General features: G+C 44.8%; 1 protein-coding gene across 1 annotated transcript in view; it reads right to left on the reverse strand.

Annotated features, from left to right (window-relative positions):
* The window catches only part of STARD9 (StAR related lipid transfer domain containing 9), a 116,862-nt gene that overhangs the window by 36,804 nt on the left and 61,280 nt on the right, over positions 1-18,778 (reverse strand). Inside the window, exons 9-20 of the mRNA XM_061157457.1 lie at positions 17,506-17,578; positions 13,727-13,794; positions 12,548-12,645; positions 11,933-12,142; positions 11,658-11,755; positions 10,640-10,717; positions 10,154-10,225; positions 7,019-7,198; positions 3,350-3,401; positions 2,884-3,021; positions 2,094-2,176; positions 1,868-1,971 (exon numbers count right to left, since the gene is read on the reverse strand). Of these exons, the coding sequence (XP_061013440.1) occupies positions 1,868-1,971; positions 2,094-2,176; positions 2,884-3,021; positions 3,350-3,401; positions 7,019-7,198; positions 10,154-10,225; positions 10,640-10,717; positions 11,658-11,755; positions 11,933-12,142; positions 12,548-12,645; positions 13,727-13,794; positions 17,506-17,578 (1,254 nt within the window). The remainder of the gene's footprint in view (positions 1-1,867; positions 1,972-2,093; positions 2,177-2,883; positions 3,022-3,349; positions 3,402-7,018; positions 7,199-10,153; positions 10,226-10,639; positions 10,718-11,657; positions 11,756-11,932; positions 12,143-12,547; positions 12,646-13,726; positions 13,795-17,505; positions 17,579-18,778) is intronic.

Raw genomic sequence — 18,778 nt, forward strand, 5'->3', positions numbered from 1 at the left:
TGTTTTTCTGGGGTGAATGGGTCTGCTAGGGCGAGATATGAGGACAGGAAAGCAAAAGGGAGGCCACCTCCCAGGGCAGCAGGGCTGTGGGGTATCAGGCACTGAGCAAAGCACTCCATGTGCACCTGCTCCTTCGGCCTGAGTCACAAGGACCCCTGGGAGAGAGATGGTAGCATCCTTACTTAGAGGTGAGCAAACGGGCTCAGAGACTTAATAGCTTGCCTAAGATCTCACAGCTTTCTGTTGTAGAGCCAGGAGGTAAGGCTACTTTACCCAACGCCAATCTCTCTTCAAGTATCTGTGGCTCTTTAAGTTGCAAAGCCAGGGCTTCCCTAGTGGCTCCGTGGTGAAGAAGTCAATGCAGGAGACGTCTATCCCTCATCTGGAAGATCCCAAATGACGCAAAGCAACTCAGCCCATGCACCACAACTACGGCGCCTGTGCTTTACAGCTGGGGAGCTGCCACTTCTGAGCCTGCGTGCTGCAGCTGCTGAAGCCCACATCCTAGCCCGTGGCCCCCAACAAGAGCCACGGCAATGAGAAGCCCAAGCACCTCAACTAGAGAGTAGCCCCCACTCACCACAACTAGAGAAAAGCCCACGCTGTGGCAATGAAGACTCAGCACAGCCAAAATAAATAAATATTTTTAATTAAAAAAATAGTAAGTTGCAGAGCCATTTCCTGTAAACTTCTGGACTCTGGGAGAAACATAGCCTCAGTGTGTCTTCCCAACAGAACTTACCTATGACAAGGCCTCCTTTCATGACTTCACTACAAAAAGGGAGGTCATTCTGACAAAAAAAGAGCCCTGGCTTCGGTCCTGAGCCCACCTTGGTCTTGATCTGCTCCACTCTATGCCACTCCTCAGGGCCCCCAGTCACCCTACACTGACCATCCTCCCTTAGGCCCTGGATCATTGTCCTCCTGGCCTCAGAGCGCTCCTATCCTCACCCAACATCTGGCCATCAAGGTCTGACCCAAGACTCTCCTCAGCTTCCATCACTGCTCCTGGCCTGAGGAAAGAGCAGCGGGAGCCCAGGGGCTGTCAGAACCCTCCCATGCACCCTGAGTTCACGGTGCAGGACAACCCCCCGCACAGACACCAGGGCCCCTGCTGACATTTGCTACAGGAAGTCCTCAAGGTACAGGACACTGGTGGCTTTCAGAACAGAAAGATACCTGTTTCCAGTATCCAACCCACAAGGCATCTCGATCCGGGAGGGAGCTCCCATGCAGAAGTGGACAAAGGATGACCGCGAAGAACAAAAGCAGTTGCTATGAATCACACAGAAAACCGACTCCACACTCCACAGTCTCAAGGCAGGCCAAACAGGTAGATTAGGGCAGGAGCCCAAGACAGTTTCATGCTGTTCCTAGAGTTTCTGAACCTTTGGTTACGAGGAAAAGAGGCTTCTCAATCCTACAATAACTTAAAAAACTCAGAGGGAGCTGGTCCTGGAAGTTAACTGACACACACGTGAGCTCACACACAGGCAGGCAAGAATTCAGTGGGATCCATGGGAGGCAGGTCTGAAAGCAGCAACTGATATCCACAGTCACATCACATGTAAATCTTGTCGACAGAGAAGGTGGCGACAGGAAACATCAAGTGCTATTAGTACACACCTCTCTCAGTGACGAAGGAAGTGTGGTATCCAAGGGGAAGTGAATGAGGACCATGACCACTTCCCTGCCACCCACTGGCTGAGCAGCTAGCTCACCATCCTCAGACCACTCACCCAAGTTGGTTCAGGCCAGGCTTCATTCCCAACTTGGCTGCTACACTCAATTCTTCCCTGCTCCCTGTTGTAATGAATTAAAAGCAAAACCAATAGGCTCCACAGCAGAACGAGCAACTCTCTCTCACCTTTCCTTCCAAAGCAAAGGGCAGAGACACATCTGGGAGGCAGTGACATCTCCACCCAAGTCCAGCCACTCCAGAGAGCCACTGCCGCCAACAGCCTCTCCGACCTGTGGACAAGGAAGGAAGCCTCATCACCTCCATCCCAACAGATAGAGACACAGCTTGGCTCCCCCTCCAGAAAAGTGAAGCAGGGAGGTCAACAGCCACGTGGAGAACAGCATGTGCTCACCTGCCTCCTCTGCCGAAGGATGGCGGCCTCTGCGGGGTGGTTGAACCGGAACTTCTGTGCTTTCCCCAGGGTTATGACTGCTCCTGTGGCATAGACACCAAACTAAATTCAAGCCACAGCTCATGTTCTGAGTACAGTAATGTGCAGGACACTGTTCTGGGGGACAAAGTCCTACCCTCAGTAAGGTGATCATTTAGCTGAGTCAGTAAGATCTGCACTCCCTGGATATCGTTCAGCATATGTATTGAACTAATGAGATGAACAGGAGGAACTCTGGTATTCCAGGGGAAAGCAAGTGGAGCTCCAGGTGGAGCAGTCAGGGAATGCTTCATGGAAGAAGGGGTACCCAAGTTCACTCACAAAGAACACAGAATCTGAATAGATTAATAGTAGTAGTAATAATGACATTAATCACCATAATGAGTATTCTCTGAGTGAAAAGAACACTGTTAAGAACATTACACAGATTAGCTCATTCAATCCTCCCAATGATTCTATTATTATCCCCATTTTCTAGATGAGGAAATTGAGGCTCAGAGACCTTCCCAAGGATGTACAGCAAACAAACACAGCAAATTTCAGAGAGTCATTCTCTACTCTGGGGCCCTGGACTTGGGGTTTCTCTGTTTACGGGAAGAGGACTGTATTAGGAAATCTTCAGGTCCCTGGGTGCAGAGGCTGGGGGTTCCATCCTTAAAGCCTGCTTCACTGAGCCCTCTGGGTCTGGTTCCTGAGAACAGAGCTGGCCCACCACTCATCCTGGCATAAACTGGGCTGTGGGTAGTCCTACCTTGGGTGAGACGGCAGGAGGAGGTGACCTCTCGGCCATTGACTGTGCAGCGGGCCCCGCGGGCAGGACGTAGAATGACGACCCCACAGGCGCTGGTGATAGTGCAGTGGTCTCTCTCGATCCACTGACCCTGCAGGACTAGAGACGACAGAGGCGTCACTCGGGTGGAGGCATAGCCCAGGAAATATCTCCGCCATTCTTCTGATGAGATCAGAATCCACTTCTGGAAGATCTCACATCATGACAGGAGAGGAGGAGCCACCACCTGAAACCATCCAGACCCAGATGGCCCCACAGTGTGCGTCTCCTCCTCTCGTGTCCAAGACCCCCAGCCTGGCAGCAAAAGAGGAGCAGCCCTTCAGAACACCAAGATTCCTTCCTCTCTGAACCCTCAGCTTCCTTGGAAGAAACCTGTCAGGCATGGACACCTACACAGAGCATCAGACCTATACACTCTGTCACTCACCAATGTCCTGTTCTTGCTCTGAGTCAATCCTTCCTATTTTTGTCGTCCCCTCCTAAAGGGAAAAACAAAGCCACTTTAAGGAGAATAAAAAGGGATGTAGCCCTGCCCCAAAGGAGAGTCCACCTGTTTGAGCACCATCACTGTCTCCCCATGCCCGCCCCAGCTTCCTTTCCACACCACTTCTCAGCTTTGGTCCAGGCTGCTCTGACTGCTCTGCCCACTCACTATGCAGCCCAGGATGCCCCTGGGAAGGTGTGGGCAAAACAGTGCAGGACAGAGCATCACCAGCTTTTTGCAAAGTGAATCCCAGGGACGGGGGAGCCTGGTGGGCTGCCGTCTATGGGGTCGCACAGAGTCAGACACGACTGGAGCGACTTAGCTGCAGCAGCTAGAACTGGCCAGCTCCTTTCTGTCCTGTAGCCTCGAGTTAGGCAGTCAGAGCTGCTCTAGTCTGAGGAAGAGGGCACACAAGTATGGCTTTCTCCCAGGGACTAAGGTTAGTGTGGCTCAAGTTTGGTCCAAGTCACTCTCAAAGAGAAATGCTTTCTATGACGATGTATGGAAGCACAGGATTTTTACCTTCTTGATCCGTAGATGAAGTTTAACAGACACCAGATTCTAAGAAGAGTAAAACACAAAAAGGAGGAAAGCACATCTAGAATCAAAAAAGACTGAAAGAGAGTATAAGAAAAGAGGTGGAAACTGGAGTTAGTATCAATGAATCACTGGGTTAGTAGAAACTCTAACAATGCAGTTTAAGAGCACACAGCTCTGTTTGAGGAAGGCAGTGACATGGCAAGAGATGCGAGTCTAGAGCTGAGTCTAGAGCTGTATTTATCATTTACTAACTATCCCCTATGTACAGGGCACAGTGCCGAGTGCTTTACAGACATCTCTCATTTAATACTTTAACACCCAGAATGTAGTATTATGATCCTCTGCATAGAGGAGGAATCTGAAGCTGATAGGAAATAAGCTGCCCTGGGAGCCCACATACTACACAGGACAACCCTGGCTAGAATTCATTTCTCTTCTTGTCCTGTGCCCATGCTATTCCAACCTCACCAAACCACCTGCCTGGTGACTGATGCTTTTTAAGTGACTAGAAAGTTCCATGCTAGGCTTCACTGTCAGCAGCCAGAAGGGAGGGCCCTGCAGCTCTCCCAAAACTGCTTGTGAAGAAAGACTCCTGGAAGTAATAAATGAGGATCTGGCTCCCTCTCAAAACCCACAACCCTCCAGAACCCAGGCTTTCCTGCTCAGCCACTGAGGATCACACGAGCCATTGGATGCCAGTCTCCAGAATCCACCAGCCGGAACGGAGGGAGAGGGGTCAAGACTGCTCTCAAGGGGTCAGGGTCAGCCCCAGTGATGAGGCACGTTCCTCCCAAAGGGATAAAGGCCACAGCACATCCCAGCCTCTGGATATGCAGAGCAGAAACCACCCAAAACATGCTGGCATCTCATTTAATGTGGGCTGAGCTGGCACCTGCTGCCCCTCTGCTGCTTTATGCCTCTTTCTTGGGAGGAACAGCAGCACAAAGGCAGTTATGAGGATGAAGTCCAGAATATCAATAACCTGTGTTCCTTCCACCCTTTCGGCTTCCCACTCCCCACCCATGCTGCCTCCCAAGATGACTCAGGCAAACAGCTCCTGGGCCATTGTTAGGGACTAGGTCTGGGTCTGGAGCCAAGTTAGCAAATAAAAATAGAGAATCTAGAATGACTACTGTTATACTGCTACCCAACCCAGGATGCAAACAAGTGAAAAGGAGGGAAATGGGTAAAAACCCATAGAAATGCCAGGATGAGAAGTAGACTGAGAGACTTCCCTGATGGTCCAGTGGTTATAAATCCACCTTCCAATGCAGGGGATGTGAGTTCAACCCATGATCTCAGAACTGAGATCCCACATGCCTCAGGGCAACTAAGCCTGCACATTGCAACTAGAGAAGCCCACGCACTGCAACCTAGACGAGCCTCCTCCCCACCAAAAGTAGACTGGGAGCTCATCCCCAGGTTCATTATCAGTGTGTGAGGGAGTGAGCGACCCTCAGTGCACTGATTCGGCTAGGACGCCAGTGACCCAGGATCATCCATCTCCTGCCTCCAGCTCAATCTGCCCTTCATCCTTCAACCCTCTGCTGCTACCTAACTCTGTCACATGATGTCTGCCTTCATCTGCTCACTCCACATCCAGTCAATGTATCACATCAGCTCTACTCAAATACTAAGCGTTTTATTCCATCTGGTCTCTCCTGACCTCCAATCTTTCCCTATGGCTCTGACTAATGGAACGATCGATTGCCTTTGGTGTTTAGATTTGTTATTAAAGTCACAGCCGTTTCTGCCTGGGGCGTTTTCACTGAGATGATTTATGCTGTGTCAAAAAAGAAGCTACTTTTAACTTTCTGTCTGGGAGGCTCAGTCTCTGACAACTTCCCCCAGGCTCAGCCTCAGAACACAGACTTGCTAATAAGTGCACGAGCCTTGCTGAAGTCTCCCCACCACAGGCACTGCAGCAACAGCAACCTAATTTCTCCAGGGATAAAGGCAGCATCACACATCCCCATAAACTCTGTTCCTTTTAAATGTCGGTTTAGCATGCTGGGGACAATTATGAAAAATGCAGACTGGATTTCCAGTGAGCATAGGGCTCCTGGCCACATACAATATGTTTCCCTGGTGGCTCAGATGGTAAAGAATCTGCCTGCAATGCAGGAGACGTGGGTTTGATCCCTGGGTTGGGAAGATTCCCTGGAGAAGGGAATGGCTTCCTACTCCAGCATTCTTGCCTGGAGAATCCCATGGACAGAGAAGCCTGGTGGGCTACAGTCCATGGGGTTGCAAAGAGTCAGACACAACTGAGTGACTAACACTTTCACTTCAATGTATGTTTAGCCCATCCGTGGGGACTGTCCTTCTACATTAGGACAAACACTTTTGATGAGGACAGGATATAAGACTCTACCTACCATGTGTCACTAACTCTCAAAATGCTTCATTTAGAAGTAAGGTGGCCTCCAGGTGACAAAGAACCAGGGGAGCCAGGTCCTTGCAGAAGGGCTTCACGTCACTCTTTTCTCTGGGTGCTTGAATGTCACACCCTGGTCACCCTTAGCCCATCAGCTCTCCAGAGTTCTGCACACTTTTTTTGAACTTCCTAAATCAACTTCCTCTCTCCTCTCTTCTTTCCCAGGCAAACCTAGTAATGGAGAAGGGGGGTTGACTGAAGTGGGAAAGTACTAGAAGGGAACTGTTTCTTATCCTTTGATCCCTTTAGCCCCTGAAAGCCATCTGTGAGCTGCCTGTATCTGCGGGGAGTGCTCAGGAGTGCTGGTGGAATTATGAGGTTGGGATTTCACCTCCAGGAGTGCACTCCTGTGCTTTAGGAAGCCAGAAAAGGAATATAAGCAGCATCTTTCTTATTTTAAATGAGGAAACTGAGGCACAGAAAGCAAAAACAAGAGCGACAGTAGTAGCAGCTGAAAACCAAATTCTGATTTCTAGTCTTCTGCTCTATTCATACAAAAATGAAACAGATCACAGTTGGTGGGCAGGCCTGGCTTCCTGAGGGCAGTTCTGCCACCTCGGCTGCCACTGGCCTTTCCCTCCTGCACCTCTGGGGCCTGCAGCTGAGGGAGAGAGCGGGCACACCCGCCTGCTCACCTTGAGGTGATAGAGCACGACACCTGTGCTGAGCACGTCATCCTCCAAGGCCATCAGGTGTGGCAGGCTGGAGTCAATGACCAGCCCAGCCCGCCTCCTGTTGATGTCCACTCTGTAATGTTCCACGAGAGCCTGCCACTCGTTCCACTTCCGGGCCCAGTCTTTAGACAGCTGGTCTGTCTGTGGAGACAGAGGGGTGGTCTTGGACACTCAGAACGGGGAGCAGACAAAGGGTCCCGTGCCATCCTGGCCCATTTCTGGGCATTACTTCCTCACTTTCCTCCCCGGGACTATTCGAGGCCCCACACAGGCCCTTGCACCTCCTCTGTAAGCTCTCTGTGTTTTCTAAGTTTTCCTCAAAAGTTACCATTAATTTTATAAATAGAAACTCAAAAAATGTTATTTTTAAAGTTTTCTGCAATGACCATATATTGTTTTTAGGGGGAAAAAGGCACCATAAATGCTATTTTTAAAAATTAGTTGGGGGACTCCCCTGGCAGTCCAGTGGCTAAGACACTGTGCTCCCAACGCAGAGGGTCTGGGTTCGATCCCTGGCAAGGGAACTAGATCCTATATGCCACAACTAAAAATTCCTGCATGCTGAAAATCAAAGATCCTATGTGCTGAAACTAAGACCCAATGCATCCAAATAAATAAATAAATATCAAAAAACAAATTAGTTGGGATGTGAGTCAGACATCTTGTTTAAATTCCCTTCTTTCCACGACCATCCTGTGTGATCTACACTGAGAGTCCTCTTGTGACCTAACACTTCCAGAGGTGTACCCTTGAGTTCTAATATAAGCTTGTGCACCCCTCAAAGACCCACAAAGCACCAAGAGGGGTCTCCCCAGGGAGAATGAAGGCTATGAAACTGGTCCGAAAGACCACGCAATAATAGAGTAACAGCAGTAACAATAAAACACTGAGGGCTTACTATGGATCAGGAACAGAATTTTTTTTTTTTTTTTAGGAACAGATTTTAAAAATAAATATACTAAGGCTTAAAGGCCTTAAGCTAAGCCCACTGGGGAAATGTGAAGGAACAATGTTGAATAAAGGGTCCTTTTTCCTTCTTGTGGTGGAAATTGATGTCAGGGCAGGAAACTTCCTTTGGAAGTGAAGAACTGAGGAAGACCAGAAAAGGAACTGGATTCAGCTAACTCCTTATCTCATAAAGAAGAAAACTTAAATTTTTTTAAAATTTATTTTTAATTAAGAAAAAAGAAATCATGCCAAGTTTAGGTACAAGTATTTTATGATCCTAGAAATATTCTTTTCTCTTTTTTTGGTCATGCCACACAGTTTACAGGATCTTAGTTCCCCTACCAGGGACTGAACCCACGCCTTCTGGAGCAGAAGTGCAGTCCTAACCACTGGACTGCCAGGAAATTTCTGAAACATTCTTTTTAATGTTATAATCATTAAGTTGAAGTTTGAAAACTACAGGATACCTATGAAGGGTTGGCAGAGGTGGGTGGCAGGGCACACTCCCCTGAAGGTGCTTCAGAGGACACCGCCCCTCTGGCGACCTTTATCACCCACTCCTACCTGCCTAAGGTTGTAAGACCAGCAAGTGACAGGCTCAAGTCCAGTCTGCCAGCCTGTATAACGTAAAAATGCTAATGAGCCTGGAATGAAGCAAAAATCAGAACATATAGCTAAACACAGAATTTTTGAGAAACTTCTGAATATCTGAAGTAGTCTTCAAGTTTCGTTTGAGTAGCAAAATACTGACATAGCCAGGATACTGTAATAACATACAAGGATGATACAGTAGAACACTAGAAACGGGGACATTCACTTACAAGACCTAAATCCAACCTGTCACCAAATAATGCCTACCACTTCTTCCTTTTAAATGTCTCCAGGAATTACCACTTGATTCAATCTCCCCAAATATACTCACCCTCACAGGGTCACAACAACCATCTCTTTCCTCATTGGTCTCTCTGTTTCCAGGCCTCAATCTATCCTACATGCAACTGTCATATTAATTTCCCCCTATATACTCCTTAATCATGTCACCAACTTGGTTCAAGAAGCTATGAGTAGCCTGCTTATGTCAAGTATACGCCTCCTAAACTGTCCCTCTCCTCCCCTCAGTGCCTCTGCCAGGAGCACGTATCCTGACTGGCTCCAAGGTCCTCAGGCTGCATGTGTCCACATGGTCTCGCACACCAGCTCTTCTCTCACTTCTGTGACTTTGCCTCTGTCATCCCTCGCTTATCCTGACACCTCAGCCCACCTCCTTACCTAACAGACCCTATCCATCCTCCAAGGTCTAGTTCAAATTCTCTGCCTTCCTACTCCAGCAGTGAAGATGTCAATGAAAGTTCCAAGCCACCATGATTTCTTCCTTCTGGAGCTCTTTCCATCTAACTCACGTAAGTTACTGCATTGAATCATTCTCTAAATGTGCTTCCAACTAGACTGCAAGCCACCTGAGGGCAGACACTTCTCTGTGTCTCCTGCAGCATCACGCTGAACACCTATTTGGTGCTCAGTGAATACCTGTCATTCATTTGATTTACTTATTTACCAGAAAGTCCCTTGGACTGCAAGGAGATCCAACCAGTCCATCCTGAAGGAGATAAGTTCTGGGTGTTCAGTGGAAGGACTGATGCTGAAGCTGAAATTCCAATACTTTGGCTACCTCATGTGAAGAGTTGACTCATTGGAAAAGACCCTGATGCTGGGAGGGGTTGGGGGCAGGAGCAGAAGGGGACGACAGAGGATGAGATGGCTGGATGGCATCACCGACTCGATGGGCATGAGTTTGGGTAAACTCCAGGAGTTTGTGATGGACAGGGAGGCCTGGCGTGCTGCGATTCATGGGGTCGCAGAGAGTCGGACATGACTGAGAGACTGAACTGAACTGAATTCTTTTCTAGGCTACCATACTGTCTGAAAGGAGTTATCATGATCCCCTGAGAGAACAAAGCAGTCAGAAAGCCAATCAGCAGCCCTAAGACAAACATCCCCGAATTCAAGGCTCAATGAAGACAAAAGTTTTCTCCAGATAGAACCTCTCTGTCCTGATGAGGGAGCAGTCCTGGCCCAGGAATGATGGAGGGAGTCAGAACGGTTCCCAAGGTGAAGTGAAGCACAACAGAGCGCCCCCAACATACCCACCTTCGATTCATTTTGGAGAATCAGCTCCTTAAGGTTTTCATCCTTTCCCTCATTCAATGAATGGAAGCTTCTCTGCACAAAGAGAGAGAGATGTGCTTCGTGGGCCCCACCCTTACTCTTGGGAAGGAAAGATGCAGATAAAGGAAAGACGTTATTGTTAAAATCAGAAACAAATCAGACGGCTAAGTATTGGGCTCAGAGTGGAACAAAGAAGGAGAATTCGAGGCAATTTTTTCTGGAGGGCCTCATATCCCGTATCTGCCCACATACAGAACAAGGGTCATGCAGGCAGATGCCCTTTGGACAGCAGAGATGAAGCACCCCTTCTGAAACTACACAGGTAATCACAGTAACTCCCGTCCTGTCTCTGCTCCCACTCTGCTCTTCAAGCATCACCTGACTGAGAACACAGAATGCAGCAGGGCTCAGATCCTCTGCAGAAGAGAAGGGTCTCCTGAGGACAGAAAAGTCCTGATGCCCACATACCAGCTCAAAGCTCAGCAGCATGGCTTTCAGTCTTCCAATCTCTTCCCTGAGTTCTCTGATCAACTTCACATTTGCATCCTGAAACACAGAGAGAACTCGGTCACCACTGACTGATATGAGGGCTCAAATGGCTATGAGGTGCTACTCGCAATGAGCTTGGAAGCAGCAGATTACTCATTTGGAGTAATTTCTAGGGCAGTCTTTTCAAAGTGTGGTCCCAGGACCAGCAGGAACTTCACCTAAGAGCTAGTGAGAAATACGAAATCTGTGGACCCCCATTCCCCACAATGCCCCAACACCTACTAAATAGTCTTCACGGCTGGTTTAACAACCGTCCAAGTGATTCTGATACACACTGAAGTCTCACAATCACTGCCTTAGAGCAGGACATCAGGCAGGTAATGCGAACGCCAGAGTATGCTAATCTTCCAGAATTAGGTGTGACTAAACTTAGTGCATAATTATTGATACACTGCCCTTTAAAACGGTCCATAGATGAGCTCTACATGGGCCATCCATTTGTAATCCCTGCCCTGGAATTTTTTACAAAAATTGCAAAGCAGATGAGGAACTTTTAGAATATTCTCATCATTAATTCAACTTTAAAGGCTAAAAAACTCCTCATATGCCACTTCTAGCCCAAAACAGAGATGTCACTGCAATTTGCATATGAAAAAAGGCATAAAGCAACATAAACTCAGAATAAAGGAAGCAAACGCAGACACTTTTAAGTGAGCTTTCCTCTAGTGGCAATAGTGTACCAGGGATCTTCACATCAGTGGCCATAGGGAAATACCTAAAATAAATTATTTTAAAAGGCAACTGGATGAAGCCAGTCGGAATATGAGAAAGAAAGAATTTTGCTCCCTCATCACTTGGAGAACTGGCCACTGGGGTGAGTCTGGCCACTTGAAGTCTGGCCACTGGGGTGAGTACAAAGAGAAAGAAGTCAATGAGAGGAAAACAGGAGAACTTGGTGTGAGCTGTACGAAACCAGGACTTCAGAGGCAGGGCTCACCTCATTTACCCTTGGCTTGTTGATGATGTTTTTGGCATTGGATGCATATCTCAATGTGCTCATGGTCTCACTGTAGCTAGTGTGTGCAGGAGACACGGCTGGGGTAGAAGCAGAAAGTTAAAACACACACCGAGCCCTTCCCACCCAGCCCATGACCACTGATCTTGCTGCTATCACCAGGCTGAATAAGACCCTTCATGAAATGGGCAGCCGTGGTCCTTTCTCTGAGGCAGAGCACCAGTCCCAACACAGAACCAACTCCACAGCCCACTCACTGGCAACCATGATGGTTCTGGAGTTGCCTCCGAGGCTGTCCTTCAGCAGCCAGGTCAACACTGAGTCCCGGTAGGGGATGTATGACTGCCTCCAGGAGGGTCCCCCTCCACTGCTGGTCCCGGAAGCAGAGCTAGGGAGCCCGCTGTCACCATCACCGCTCGCTGCACTGGTGAGGCTCTGGCAGCTGTTGAATACCTGAGAGTTCTGGGCTTAAAAGACAATAATAAAAGTGGAAGGGAAAAAAAAGGAATTATGAAACAAATGCATTAAAACAAAGCAATGGCTGGAGAACAGACATCATACTCCCTAATCCCTTTCTGTCCATGTCAGGAGGCTTTAAATGTGGGCCCTGAATTCAACCCTGGACTCAAGCGATGGAATATTTAAGACACGTAATTTCTCAGTCTCTCTTCTTTTTGGAATGAGAGTGGTAGGATGATGGTAATGTTGTAATCAAAAACCATAAATATCAACTTTTCATGCCCAAACCAGAAGGTAAACTTTATCAAAGAGAACCTGGTAAATACCTACCCTATTCTGACAAAATGAAAACATATGAATTGTCTTCCAAAGTCTCCCCCCCACTCTGGTCCTCCAGGCTACTGGCAAAATACCTAAGGTGGAGATGACGATTCCCAGAGTTACAAGAGACTTGTTGATATTGGCTCCTTCAGTAATCCGGTCCTTACAGTAACTGGGATCTGCTCTTTCACTGAAACACAGTTGATGAAAACAGAAACAGAAGCAAACAAGAAGACACTATCCTTTTAACACTGTTGAAAAACACCATCCATTGTGTTGCACTTCATGTAAAAGATCCATATAATAAATTCCCCTTAGAATTCAGTTCCAGAAATAATGTTACCGTCATGTCATGAACTGGCACCCTTCTACATTCTCAGGCAATAAAAATCAAATAATTCATTACATTTGGCTGTCAGAGAACTTTGAGCTAAAAGTAATATTCATTTACTGTAATGATACCAATATAGCTTTCTGTTATATACTATTCTCCTTTTCTTTACTGTTTTAATTTCACATGTTAATGACTTTATGGTATCTGGGTCATTAACAGTTTCAAATTCCTTATTCAAGTAAATGGGAAATATTAAAAATTCACACTTCCAGTTGGCTGATACAGTTTCTTTCAGAAAGCACTTAAGCTTTTAAGGGAGCACTGTGCCATATTAATTATTTAACAGTTTTAAAATAAGAAAATTTGCCTTATTTCATGTTACACTTTTTTCTGACTACATTATTCCTGATAATTTCTTCTTTCTAGATATGTAAATGAGTAAAATTCAAGCTTTCATCTAATACTTTTTTAAAAGGCAGTATCTTATCCCCAATACCACAATGTTTTTTAAAGTGTTTCTTTTTTCTGAAGAGATGTGTAGAGCTGCATAAAATCAATACTAGGTCAAAGGAAAAAAGTGTGTTCAGTCACCTCTACTTAAAGCACCAGTTTTCAATCTTGGCTGCACACAGCCTCACTCCCCTTGACTCCACTAATAGTCTCATTTATTTCATCTGAGGTGCAGCCGAGGCACTGGGAGCTCTAAAAGGTCCAGGTGACTTTAATAGGCAGCTAAGACTGAGAGCCCCTAACGCAGAACTTCTCAGCCCTAGAAAACTGTTATTTCTTAACCTATCCAACAATTTGTTTCTTTTGTCATTTTCTCAGGATGATTGATATGTGTAAAAGGTGGGGAAAAGTTTATTCCCTGTAAAATGGGCAAGAACAGGGTCATTGTCAAGGAAATAATTCCACCTGGTTTTGAGATCCTAATTACCTGCCTGCTAGGTCCACAAGGTTGATCTTGCTGGAGATTTCAGAGGGGAGGTTGTTCTCCAGGAATGCCTGAGGGAGGAAATAGATTTAAAGAGTGTCATTTGGAACGATGTGTTGTTGTTTTCCCCACAGACACCCTCCTAACTAAGATAGTATTTGGAGTTTTAGCCAATTCACTCAAGAAATCTGTATTCTAACGTCCTCTGAACCAGATGAGCTCTCAATATCTGACAGGTACAATCAGTAAGCCCTGGGTTCTTCCTTCATTAAAAATATGAGCAAAACTTCCATAGAGTAGATAGGCAACCTCCTCCCCACCTCCCACAAAGTCTCCTGAGCACAATTTACCAGGTAAATGCTCAGCTCTGCTGTGGGAGGCTCTAACTCATCAGTAGAGATCCACAGCAGGCAGCGGTGTGGTGGGCAGGGGTCCTGATTGGCTTGCCTCTTGTTAACCTGTCACGGGCTTCCCCGGTGGCTCAGACAGTAAACAGTCAGCCTGCAATGCAGGAGACCTGGGTTTGATCCCTGGGTCGGGAAGATCCCCTGGAGAAGGAAATGGCAACCCACTCCAGTATTCTTGCCTGGAGAATCCCAGGGACAGAGGAGCCTGGTGGGCTGCCGTCTATGGGGTTGCACAGAGTCGGACACGACTGAAGCGACTTGGCAGCAGCAGCAGCAGAAGACAACCTAAGTCACAGCATGTTATTAATCTGCTGGGCAGGACTTTCTCTGTGTTCTAAGCAGGGGCATCCAGTCCTCAAGAGCAAAACTACTCTGGCTTTCTTTTTTAATTCAATATGGGATTTTTGTTGTTTTATTTTAATGTTGTGCATCCATCGCCAAAATCCAGCTTTAAAACATTTCCAATAACTTCCCAAATTCCCTCAAGTCTGTTTGCAATCATCTCCATTGACATCTTCAGCCCCAGACCAACATTCAATTTTCTATCTATAAATCTGTCTTCTCAGGATATTTTACATAAACAGAAACATACAATGTCTGGCTTCTTTCATTGTGCACAATTATTTATAGATTCATTCAGGTTGAGGTACATGTCAAAAGCTCAATTTTATTGGTGAGTATTAACAGCATCCGCTGTATGAATATACCATGGTTTGTTTATCCATTCACCTCTTAGTGAACATTTGAGTTGTTTCCAGTTTTGAACAATTACTAACAAAGCTGCTGTGAATATTTCTGTATAAGTCTTTCTATGGACATATGATTTCTTATCTCGAGAAAATACATAGGAGTGCAATGGCTGAATCATATGGTAGGTATGTGTTTAATTTTTTAAGAAACTAATTCTTTTTCAAAGTTGTACCATTTTACATTCCCACCAGTACTATAATGTATAAGAACTCCAATTCCTACACATCTTGCCAGTATTTAGTATAATCATTCTTTTCAATTTCAGCCATTTTAAAAGGTGGGCAGTGATAGCTTATTTGATATTAATTTGCATTCCTCTAATAATTAATGATGTCTGCATCTTTTCAAGTGCTTGTCATCTGTATATTTTCTTAAGTATCAGTTCAAAATTTCTGCCTATCTTTTTGAGTTGTTTTACTGAGTTTAGGGAGTTTTGGATCTATTCTGGATACAAGCCTTTTATCTGACATACATTTTACAAGTAAATTCTCCCTATCTGTGGCTTTTCTTTTTTTTTTTTTTTGGCTTTTCTTTTTATTTACTTAATAGTGTCTTTTGAAGAGCAGAAGTTTTAAATTTTGACCCATTCCAAATTGCAATTTGTTCTTTTGTTCAATTTATATTTATAGTGCCATATCTAAAAATATCTTTGCCTAGTCCAAGGTCACAAGGTTCTCCCATGTTATTTTCTATTATACAAGTTGAATGTTTTAGGTTTCACATTAGTGTCTATGATCCAGCTTGATTAATTTTTTAATAAAATATACATTAATGATTTTCAGCATGTTTGGTGATTGTTTTTGGCCATTGTTTTTTTATTTTTCTTATGCCTATTTTCTCTTCTTTCTTTCTAGGATTCCCACTACACTTAGGCTGACACACCTGATATCTCACAGGTCTGTGCAGCTCTGTTCATTCTTCTTCAAACTGGATGATTCCTATTGTTCTGTCTTCAACTTAATTAATTCTTCTGACATCTCAAATTGACTCTTTTTTTTTTTATTAGTTGGAGTCAAATTGACTCTTGAGTCCCATTAGTGAATTTTTCATTTCTGTTATTATACATTTCCAGAATTGCCCCCTTTCAAATAACTTCTATCATTTTATTGAAATTCCCTTGAATCATAATCATCATGTTTTCCTTTAATTCTTTACAACATGGTTTCCTTAAGCTCTTTGAACATATTATATTAGCTGCCTGGAAGTCTTTGTATGCTAAATCCAACATGTGGAGTACTTAAGAGGAAGTTTCTAGTGACTGTTTTGTTTTCCTAGGTATGGGCTGCACTTTCTTATTTGTTTTTGCATGTCTTAATTTTTGGTTGAATACCAGACATTTTAGATAACACCATAACAACCCTGGATTCTGATCTTTTTCCTCTTGAAGGTGATAGTGATTGTTGCTTTGTCTGTCTGGTAACCCGCCTGGACTAAAGCTCTAAAATCTGACTCCTCTACAGCATGCAGCCAAAGAGGTCTCTATTCAGCTTTTTTCCTTTAGTTGTTTTTAATTTTAGGCTTGGCTTCTAGGGGGCCACCTGTGTCTGCATACCTTAATGTTCAGCAAAAGACTGGTCAGAAATTGCAATTAAATACCTTGAGGCAATAGGACTTTTTTTCTCTGTTGATGGATCTATGTGTGAGCTGGGAAAGTCACTAAAAATTCTGGCCATTTTACTCCAGCGTTCGCTAGCCAACAGGGCCCTCTTGTGTCTCTTCTGCACAAACGTGCAGACTCTGTCAGTCAGGGCTGTACGGGCACATCGTCTCTGATGCATATGTGTATAGCTTCCATTCAACCCAGGATATGTGAAGAGCTAATTAAGCTTCCTATGGCCATATCATCTCCCAGAATTCCCAGTTAAACCCCCAGATAATTTTCCAGTTCACTTCTTGCCTGAAGCAGACCTACAATCTCAGGTTAATGGAGCCACTGATCTCCTTGTTAGCTGGCCACCAAGATCACCCACTTTAACTGACAATGCTCCCAATCAAGTGAACCCCTCAAGCAATGGCAGCAACCAAGCTGCTGGCTTCCACCATCTGCCCTTCTCTGATTGAACTTCCTCACTGACAGAGATTGGGGTGTGGGTGGGGATGGGAGCAGCCCAAGGGAACATGCCATACATTTGTACTCTTACCAGAAATTCAGTAGCTCTCTTGAATACATGCTTCTCAGTTTATATGGCTTTGATCTATTCTGAAATACTTATTTTGACACTTTTGTCTAGGTTTATTGTTGCTTTGGGGGGATAGGATTTGTTAACCTCCTCACTCCATCATAATAAAAGTGAATCTTCTACTTTTAAATTTTAATGTGTATTTTCATTTCAATCTTGCTTTTTATTTTAAATGCCCAGACTGATCATATGGATATGAAAGTGCTTTGAAACATTAAAAGTAAAATGTAAGTCAAAGATACTTGATTAGTCTTTATGCAATGCCTCAACCCCTTCTGGGTGAGCAGCTTAGTAGATTGTGTGTAGGTCCTACTTATGATATTAGGTCATATAAGAGGACCTATAAAGGGAAGGGTAGAAAGAAAGAAAAACAGGAAGATGGAAAATTAGTCAAAAGGAACAATGAAAGGAAGAAATCTGAGCAAACATTTAAATGGTAACCAACCTGTGTATAGTAGATAGTGAAGATGGCATGGGATCTGCTGCTGGCTTCATGAACATGGGTTGCTGCTGTGATTCTGTGTACACAAGGGAAGAAAATTAGGACAAGATTGCTTATGCATGGTGGATCCTTAAGGATCCATGCGGAACACAAGAAATGTTAGTGCTGAGGTTCACAAGTGAGGATCACAAAACACCAGTATTTAGTCTTTTATAGTTAGGAGAATGGTCCCAAGAAAGCAGAAGCAGTGTTGCAGGTACTGATATCTGAGAACAACAGTGAGTATAACTTCATACTAAACCACAATTAGAACTTTTTTTAAGCAATAGAAGTTAAAAATCAGAATGGAAAAGTGTGATACTAGAGAGTCATCAACCTAGAAGAATATCCCTAAAACAGACCTATTTAAATTAGACAAGTAGATATGGAGAACTTGTTGGAAAAGAAGGCTCAAAGACAGCGAAAGTCTGTCATTATTAAGAATATTAATCTCACGGTGCCAGAAAGGGCTTTAAAAATGAGGTCTTGAATTACATGAACATCACGCTTAAGCCAGGTGAAGAATGCACAGTCTCCCTGAAAGATTCATTCCAATGCTGACCTTTAAAGTCTGAAGAGTCTTCTCTTTATCTAAACCTAAGTCAGTCAACCTGGCTTCAGTTTAAGACCAACTCATTGACTTCTGTTCTCAGAGAAGTTACAGAATTGAAGAAAAGAGCCAAAATCTAGAGGCTGGTCAGTTGAAGGATAAAAAGGACAAGGTGAAGCCTGACACTTAACAATCAAGGAACTCAGGGTACCCTGAAGACAGGAAGCAAGTACTTCCAGGACAGTTCTATGAAAACCAAGGAACAGAAGTTTAAATTTAAATTTTTTCCTTAACAGGGGACATAGAAGACTCCAATTTCCCCAGTTTTTTTTTTTTTTCTTCAGATGAAAAAGGCTATTTGAGGGCATATATTAATAACATTGTGGGTATTCCATAGTAACTAAAAATATAGAGTATTATCATAATTTACAATAGCTTTTAGGAGAGTCTACAGCACCTAGTATTTCATAGCTGATTCTAAACAGTCTTTTTGAGTAAACTTTACAAGCTTCCCAGATGGCGCAGTGGTAAAGAATCCACCTGCCAATGCAGGACATGCAAGAGACATGGGTCGGGAAGATCCTCTGGAGAAGGAAATGGCAACCCACTCCAGTATTCTTGCCTGGGAAATCCCATGGACAGAAGAGACATGGGGCTGCAAAAGAGTTGGACACGACTTAGTGACTC

This window comes from Dama dama, chromosome 12 (genome assembly GCF_033118175.1).
Source record: "Dama dama isolate Ldn47 chromosome 12, ASM3311817v1, whole genome shotgun sequence".
NCBI lineage: Eukaryota > Metazoa > Chordata > Mammalia > Artiodactyla > Cervidae > Dama > Dama dama.